Consider the following 9,246-nt stretch of genomic DNA (forward strand, 5'->3'; position numbering starts at 1 on the left):
CAAGTAAACATAGGAGCTGCCAAATATCTATTCCGAAACTGTAGGGGGGGGCTCTATAGAGAAACCTGCAAGCAAAAAGCAAAGAAATGGCTAAAACTACATAACGCCCCTTTAAAGATAGAGGCCAAAAACGTCCTTTATCAAGCAAAGCCTACTGAAGACCAAATTAAAAATTAATAAAGTCATTTTGTGTTTGGGTGATGCTTTACTGTAAAAGTGCACAGGACACAAAAACAAATATCTATCTAACACTGACCTGTAGGAACGGGATGACGCCATCCCGAGCGATGGCCTGCAACAGCCGGGGGGCGCCAGTGAGGCTTTGCAGCCCTGCTCCACAGCAGGAGAAAAACGAGCCAATCACAATCACCCAGGGGGACGGCCAGGCCAGAATACCAATTACGGGATTCTTCTGTACTGAGTAACCGAACCTGAAACACCCACAAGCATTCATAAAATATAATATGTGTACTATATACTGGGTATACTATGAGTATCGGTGTCAGCCACGTCACAGACCCATTTTCATTCAACACCACTGATTCTGTCTCAAAAACAAATGCTTGAATAAAAAAACGTTTGATCACTTACTAGCTGTAAAACGTCAGCCTGCCACCATTTAATACTCTAAAATGACGTCAATAAAAATACACTTACTTGTCTCTCAGTACCACTCCTTCAATACAGGCTCCAAACAAGACCACACAGGAGATGTCTGAGCATGAAGTTAAGATGGAAATACTTACAGTTTGTACTTACTTTGCAGTAACAAACATGATCTGTTACATCACAACACAAATAAATACAAACATAACTGGCTGTGTTGCTGCTCTCTGGCATCAACTGCTATACCTCCTACATGCACATGCTGGTTTGTACTATACTGTGTAGATATCTCTATCAGAGTCTAGAGGATACAGATGAAAGACGTGGTGACAATAGCCATTATGGTTCCTATTGGGATGGACCTCTGGGCATCCCTGAGATCACCAGACCTATTAGAACCAGCCATTATACCTAAAATAAAACACACAGGACATAAACATTAGAGTCAGTTTTGGAGGAAGCATTAAGAGCCTTTACTTATGAGAAAATTACAAATCAGAGTCCTGCATTTATAGTTTAATTCAAAGGGTTATTTTTGTCATTTTTGCACAAACTGTCATTATTTCCTGACCGGATAACATGAAATGAGCAATGGTGCAAGTTGTTGCAAATGACAAATTGTTCTCAAATCGATTTACCTGGATAAATGAAGGTTAAAAAAAAAATCTAATTGGATAATCATGACGTCTCTAAGGCAGTATTAACGCCCCTTGTGGAATGCGAACAAACTACATAACTAGATAACGCTGATCAAATATGAGTCAACATTATTTTCCTTCGGACATGGTACAATCTTCCAAGTGCCGTTAGGAGCACCAGGAGGAAGCAGAGGAACATACATACAGTCCAACATACAACATAATATCTGTCTAATGCATGGGATGATAATGTCTCATGTCAGGTATGTCAGTTGCCTTAAACTTGATTGTGAGCAGCTGCAACATAATAATTTCCCAGAGGGGATTATTAAAGTATTCTGATATAGGGACAGTTTCCGCAAATATAATGAAAGTTATTTTAAATAAAAGTTAACAACTGCAGCTTTAAGTGAAAGTACTCATCTCGCATAATTGTTCTGTTCAGATTTTTAATACTTAGCATTTAATTTAGTTTGCCAGCAAAATCATTTCTTATGTTAGAATCTTCAGGTTGAACAGTCTAACTCATATTTGTTGGTATTTCATCTACCTGTGACAGAGGGGAAGTATATTCCCACCAGCAGAGTGAAGTATGTGGCGATGTCATTGAAGACGTACGGCTTTTTCTCATCTTTGGACGTGTCCTGGGCTTCTACTGAAGGCTGGTCTTTCTTCTCTATGAGCATACCGGCTGGACCGTAGTCGCCCCACAAGTTGTCTAACAGAAAGACACAAAAGCATCATCAGCTGGATGGACATTAGGATGTATTCTCTGGGGCAAAGAATATGTTGTGAACAAAGTTGATTATTTGGAAAAAGGGTGGCACAAGATGAAATAAAACTGGACTTCATCGTCATAAAAAAGAGCTCAGAATACTTCCTCTTTCTCACCTTTGATAACTCCGCTCAGAAGTCCGGGTATGGCCCGGATCTCTGTCACATTGTTTAAGTCGAAGTATTCATCACAGGTTGCATTGCTGTCGCAAAAGAGGTTCCATAGGTCCGTGTTCTCGGTTTTGTTTTTCACAACCTTTGTCTTAGCACATGTTTCAAACATTTCATTCTTCAGAGATCGGTTTCCCAACAGACAGACGCTTTAAAAGAAAAGAGAAAAGTGTAGCTTAGTTGGATGGAAGCTGATGTATCTGTTGTGGTAGATGGAGCACTGGTTTTCTGGGAAAGAGATGACTCAGAACAACTAAGAAGTATAAATTAATGAAAGTAACGTTCCATTTCATTTTTTACATTGGTTGATAAAAGATGTGTTTTGCAATAAACCTGAGTCCCTGAACCTGTGGTTCAGTGATACATTAGCTTCAAAAACAGCCAGCTCAACCATCTCAATTCACTGCGCACACACACAACCCCTGCATATACTGTAGTTAGTGTTACACCTATTAGAAACTAATGTCATAGCCATGCTCATAACAACGAAGGCACAGCCATGAAACCCGCCAAAGCTTTGTGATCCCATGGCTATAGTCATAATTACAGCAAGAGTCTAGCTGCAATGATACAGACTAGAGCCCGAGCCAGTCGCAGCTGAGAATGTGCACGTACACGCCCTGTGGTCACAACAACTGGCGGTTGTAACATAAATGATACTATATTATAACACAGATCAGTATTTCTCTGTTGATCACAGGGAATACAAAAGAATTACTGAAAATTTGGGGTTTTGACATGCCTGGGTACATTGCAAACAGGAACTGCTAATTGAGATTTCTTTTTTTTTTTTTTTTTTAAATGGTCCAAATTACCAAACTCAACAAAAACCGACATAGTCTATATCTACTTCATGAACATACATGCAAAATGACAGTTTTTGCATTTTTTTTCTTGCTCTGCTAACTGACCTTATTCAAAATGAATAAAAAAATCAGATTCCAAATCTATTCAAGCTTAATTCCAGCTAGCTGGCATCAAGAAGGAGACGCAACACGGGGGGGGGGGGGGGGGGGGGGGGGGGGGGGGAATGAAGAAACTGTACGTATTAGTAGCTACAAAACATCACGCATCAGAGAATTACATGATAAATATTTATAAATAATATTATATTAATATAAATATATTTGCAGATAAGTTACATTACCCAGAGGTTTATACACAGAAGATTGGTGGTGGTGGGGCAGTGGATATGCTTTTGGTGTGGGAGATCTGGGTTCGATTCCCACTCCGATACATCAACCAATGTGCCCCTGAGCAAGATTCTTAACCCCTAGTTGCTCCCGAGGCGTGCAACCTCAGACAGATAGCAATTGTACGTTGCTTAGGATAAAAGCATCAGCTAAATTAAATGCAATGTAATAATGTAATGTAAAAGATCACTGTCACAATTATTCTGATTTTAAATCGCAAAATAATGACTTTTTTTAAAAAGACTTTTAAGGATTTTACTAACATAATGACTTTTCTAGCCCTGAAAAATAAAGATTGAGAAGTTCCATGACTATTTCAGGTCTACCCATGACCGTGGAAACACCAAGGCTATTATGAATGGGCTCAAATTGTTGCAGACAGCTTAGTTCAAGTCCAACATTATACTTTCTGTTAACACCCCACTAATTATTATGAAAAATGTAGTTCCAAAACTTAGAGCAATGGATAAGGCTGCACCAGAGTGAAACCCCTGATCTAACATGTTGACATGAAACAAAATCAACCAATTTGCAATGGCAAAACATGGCAATGAATCGGTCCTTTTGCAATATCATGCACTGGTGGAGTTAAATTGATCATGCTGCTCTTGAAAACATGACTGTGTTTGATGAAACACACTAACTCACTTATAGTCTGGTTGCTCGATGATGGTCTTGATGACTCCTGCATAAGTGGCCAAGATTGAGAGAAACACACAGGCCAGAAACACCAGAGCCAGTTTGTTCACATACCTGCAGAAAGTAGAGGAATGCATGTGGGTCTGTGTGCTTGTTAGCGTGCATGTGCATGTTTGTCATAGACTGCATAGGTTTGTGTATGGATACTTACTTCACCCCAACAAACACCACCAGAGCCATCAGTAGCAGGCAGCATGTACCGCAGACACGCATATTGTTGAGCATTGCATCGTTTTCGCTTTCTTTAAACACTGTTGCTGTTGGAACTATGTACGTCTGGCAGTGAGGAGACAACAAAAAGAGAAAGATTGTGTCATTAATATGCAGCAGAAGTGACTACTGTTGTGGGTGACCTCTTATCTGTCAGAGTGGAAACATACCAGCAGAATCTCTATGGTGCCCAGAATGTACATGGATCCAGCAAACGTGGTTCCGAGATAGAAACAGAGACCCACTGCTCCTCCAAACTCTGGACCCAGTGACCTGGAGATCATGTAGTATGAGCCACCAGCTTTGGAGAGATTAAATCCTGGTTAGTTAGGCTACTACCAAATTGAAATGTTTTAACCTTTATTTTTCCAAAGTTTGGTAACCCTATATTTTACAGTTTAGCTTCCACTGGGGAAGATGAGAGAAGCTCTGAGTTAATCAAAATTTTAATATGGTCATGGGATTCACCTTTAGTCATTACCTAATGCTCACAACAAGTAAGTGTTAGAGCAGGGTTTACTACCATTATCATGAAAAGCATAATAATAACACATAATCAAACCTATGCATCTATGCATATTTCATTTGTTTCTAACTGGCAGTCATTAATTACAATGGCTAAGAGTCTTTTAGTCAGTGCACAGCAAATCAGCAGAACATTATGAAATTGTAAAAATGTGTCTGTCTGCGACTGTATTTTACAGTCATAGAGAGAAGTTCTTCAACACAAACTTGTGAATCAACAACTGCATATAAACTGGAATTATAAAACTCATAATTAGGCTCTTATTTTGACGCCATGTCTTAGCTCTACATTGAGAATATTTCTTCTCAGGTTGCTGCATTTAAATACTTTTATAGGCCCGAAAATCTGTAAAATTATCCAAGAATTAACAAACGGTGTAACTACCATATATGCAGTGTTTTGTCATGATGGTGACAAATCAATCCTTTCATTCTGGCAGTGGTAAATAATGAAAACGCTGCAGTGTATCCCCCCCTCAAAGCAAACCATTACATGTAAATATTGCTTGTGGAAAAAAAACAAAAATTGTACCTGGGACAACTCCATTGGTTGCTATGGCACTCATTGATATGGCTGTGAGCAAGGTCTGCATGGAGAGAAAGAGGACAGAGGTTATAGATGGAAGAAAAGAGAGAAGTGTGCAGGCTGCGTTGTATTCTTTGTGCAAGAACAATATTTAAATAAGTTATGTTTTAAATGATGTACTTTCATTTCATACGGTTTTATTCAAGCTTGCTCAAAAAGTCACATAGATCTTTTGGCTCACTTTCAAGTGTAATATTCTCATATGTTACTGTATAGGGCTGGGTACCATTTACATTTTTCCCCCCCCATATGCCACCTGAGTGTAGGTACGGACACGAAAACAATCTTTTCCAAATGTTTTGTGCTTTTTGCCTGTACTTTTTTTTGGTTTTACAAAAACATTTTTTTAAATCATGAAACAAAAGAAGGTTAACTTTTTTTTATAACCACAAATTAAAAAAAGAGAGAAAGACTGCTGTCATTCAAACATGGCAATAAGAACCTGTCATTCAAATTTGTAAATACAGTTATAATTAGTTATTACTACTAATCTTTTCTCTTGCAAGTCCAGAGTGTTTTCTCCCAAATAGGAAAGAAAGGGGTAGAACGCTACAGCTGAAATGGCTTGTCCTTTTAAAAAAAAACTCAAGAGCTCCAAACATTTTTATTAACCAAAATCCATGATTTGTTTTCTAAACCTTATCAAGTAGTTTGGTTTTCAATTCCACATTAACCACGTCATTGAAAATGCAGTGTCATGTACGGGAACGGGACAGGGTTGTCTGACCTTATTTTAAGTCATGTACTGTATAACAAAAGCCACAGGTGGTGGAGAAGAGACAGACACACTATTTAAAATGTAAAACGTTGCAGTACAAAAACTTTGGTTTCAAAAAATGATCTTATCTATACAAAATTTTGGTTTGAACGGGAACTATCCAAGCAACGTACATAAATAAAAGAGAGATTTTCTACACACTACTAAAAATCAGGGTTTTGTTGCGCTCCAGAGCCACAAAACGCAATAAAAAAGCAGAATACATATTTAAAAGACAAGCACAAACTGTCATGTATTTGATCATTTTTGATACCCAGTGCTATGAACACATTTAATTCATTTAATGTCCGAGTACTGTGGTTTTAATACCCATTTGACTTAGTGAAATGCTGAACATACAGTCTCCTAAACAGCACCAACAACACCATCTTCAGGCTTTGTCATCTCTTTGATCTGAAGCCTCGGAGCCTGACAGGGTGGGTATATATCGTAGAAGGGTGTTGGGTGCACTGTTAACACCACATCACATGAGTATTGAGCATCAGCAGTGATGAGCAGTTCAAACTTTTTAAACAGTCAGCTCTCTGTTTGACTGTGTAGCTACTGACGTAAAAAGAAATCACGGTTGTAAATACGACAAACCTTGTGCTTGTTTTTGAGCACCCTCCTCGGAGCTCATGCATGGAGATTAATACTGTCATGAATAAAAACCATACATTCAGAGGAGGTTGTATTGACTGGCCTACATTTTTTCTGGCATGCCGTAAATCTCAGACTAAACATTAGACATGTCATTGGTCTGTTCGGGTATTAACAGAATTGGCGCCTAAAAGGACTTCTTTGCCTTTCAATCCCTGTCAGCAGAAAGTCAATAGGTTTAGATTTATTAATTACTCACACAGATGCAGCAAATGGAGACGATGGCGAAGGATCCAAGGATTCCGGCTGTGCCGACGATCCAGGTGAGACGCAGAAAGAGAATCACGCCCAGGATGTTCTGCATGCAGGGAAGGTAAACTCCAATGAAGGTTCCCATTTGGGGGACCTGGGGATAGATAAACACAAACACACCGATAAGAATCAAAAGGGTAAATGAATGAAGTAAAGATAAATGGAAGGACACCCTGTACATTTACATACATGCATCCCTCAAAAAAGCATATAACCTCTTATCTGAAGTGACATCCTTTCATTTAAAAGGATGATTTGGATATTTCAAAGTGGGGTTATATGAAGTACTTATCAATAGTCAGTGTACATTAGATGGTGGTCGGCACACCCCCAGTTCCAAGTCTCCCAATAACATTTCTGTGGTAGTTTCCAGTTGTGCAGTGACATGTGAGCATCTGTGAGTTGTTATAGTCCATGAAAAAAAAATAAGACAATTTTGCAAATTGGTCTGTCTGTACTTCATGACTGATCTCTCTCAGACTTACACACCACACCCTTTAGCTAATGTCGAATTAGTTTGTGTAAAGTAAACAACTTTTTGATTGAAATATCGGTGTGTGACCTCCCTTTTGTTGCTGGTCTTGAGCAACGCAGTAACAATGACTATGAACTACAATGACTATGGATAAGCACCTCAAACAATCTAAAATCATATTTAAATTTGTAACTTGTTTTAAGTATTAATCTAACATGCAGCAAATTAAAGCTGAAAAACCTCGCTTTAACTTCCATTACAGGCTATATGTAGGGCAAGAGTCTTATTTAGCACAATGACTGGAATCAGACAATGAAACAATTCATATTTATAAACTGCTCTGTGAAAACATCTTTCAAAATCTGAAAAGGCCCATCTGGAAATGTTCTAAGATAGGCCTATATAAAAATACTTTGTTTTGAATAATAATTTGTGTCTGATATGTGTTTTTTTTTTTACAAATAAAGTTAAATCACCTGATACACTTACATCTATTCTTTCTCCTTTATTGAAAATCTCTTGAAAGTGCAAATATTGTTTATTTTAAATGTTTAACTGCTGGACACAAGAAGTCTTCTACTTCAGTGAAAAGCCAATTCTCAGAGTATGCGCTGTGGAGGTTTCAAATTTCCACCTTCCCACAAACTGTACATTGCATATTGGGCCTAATTGCATTCAAAATAAAAGGAAATCAAAAAACAGAAGAAAAAAGAGAAGAAAGAAATGACACTGAAATTGCATTATACAGACATAGAAAAGGAAGCTGGTCACTTGAAATAAATAAAATATTATAAATAAAATAAAATATTGGCCATGATCCATCCAACAGCTTTCAGTATAAAATAAAATGATTGTGCTTAAATTCCTACATTCACACTAGCATTATTCTATGTTATAATATTTACCGTATGCATTACACTGCACAAACAAGGTTCTATATACCTCTACCACTACTACCCTACCCAAAAACCAAGTGTACGTACCATTTTCTGAGTTACAAACACTTTGTCCTGTGCTTTCTCTTCTGCACTTAGTTGTCTGTCTGAATACAGTGAAGTGCCTGATGTTGACTTCAAGATCTCCCACATCTTCTCTCGTGTTACTCTGTCTTTCTCACTTGTCTGTTTTTCTCCCCCTCACTCTCCTCGCATAGTCTGACTTTTTCTTTTTAGTCTCACATTTCTTAATGATGAAAAAACACAGCTATCATTCAGGGGGCGGGTTTTACCAAAACATCATCAATGCTTCTGCTAAGCTACAGTTCAAGGTCCCAGTGGGTTCCACCCAAAGACAGTGAGGCAGCATACTGCCACCATTAATGTGCCTATGGAAAGCAACGTTTTTTCCCCTTTTTTTTGTAAGAATTCGGGAAACAAGCCCTCAAACCTAAATAGCAGACATTGTTGGCCCATGACTCAGAAACAACATATATAACCGTTCTATTTAAGGCTGTGAAACAGTTGCACACTGGCAGCGTTAAATGTACGGCTAGATATAATATATAATTTGAATTTATGAGCTTTGGAGGTGCAGATATAACAGACTAGATTATGTATTAATTATACACAACTACCTCACAAATAAACTCATAGAAACTGTGAAAAAGACAGTCACTAGTAGTCTTATATGCATATTAACATGTAGCTCTGTCGGTTTTAACACCATCAGAAGCAGGTAATTACTCATCTGGCACAAAAGGG

The 9,246-nt window shown here is 38.1% G+C and overlaps 1 protein-coding gene across 7 annotated transcripts in view; it reads right to left on the reverse strand.

The window, feature by feature from the left end:
* The window catches only part of LOC116700567 (solute carrier family 12 member 7), a 31,325-nt gene that overhangs the window by 11,339 nt on the left and 10,740 nt on the right, over nucleotides 1-9,246 (reverse strand). For all 7 annotated transcript variants that reach the window (XM_032533865.1, XM_032533860.1, XM_032533862.1 and 4 more), the window contains 10 exons: nucleotides 7,019-7,165; nucleotides 5,349-5,403; nucleotides 4,462-4,592; nucleotides 4,233-4,357; nucleotides 4,031-4,135; nucleotides 2,136-2,338; nucleotides 1,795-1,962; nucleotides 919-1,017; nucleotides 658-715; nucleotides 257-431 (listed from right to left, as the gene is read on the reverse strand). In XM_032533865.1, the coding sequence (XP_032389756.1) occupies nucleotides 257-431; nucleotides 658-715; nucleotides 919-1,017; nucleotides 1,795-1,962; nucleotides 2,136-2,338; nucleotides 4,031-4,135; nucleotides 4,233-4,357; nucleotides 4,462-4,592; nucleotides 5,349-5,403; nucleotides 7,019-7,165 (1,266 nt within the window). The remainder of the gene's footprint in view (nucleotides 1-256; nucleotides 432-657; nucleotides 716-918; nucleotides 1,018-1,794; nucleotides 1,963-2,135; nucleotides 2,339-4,030; nucleotides 4,136-4,232; nucleotides 4,358-4,461; nucleotides 4,593-5,348; nucleotides 5,404-7,018; nucleotides 7,166-9,246) is intronic.

The sequence above is a fragment of the Etheostoma spectabile genome, chromosome 13 (genome assembly GCF_008692095.1).
Source record: "Etheostoma spectabile isolate EspeVRDwgs_2016 chromosome 13, UIUC_Espe_1.0, whole genome shotgun sequence".
Taxonomy (NCBI): Eukaryota; Metazoa; Chordata; class Actinopteri; order Perciformes; family Percidae; genus Etheostoma; species Etheostoma spectabile.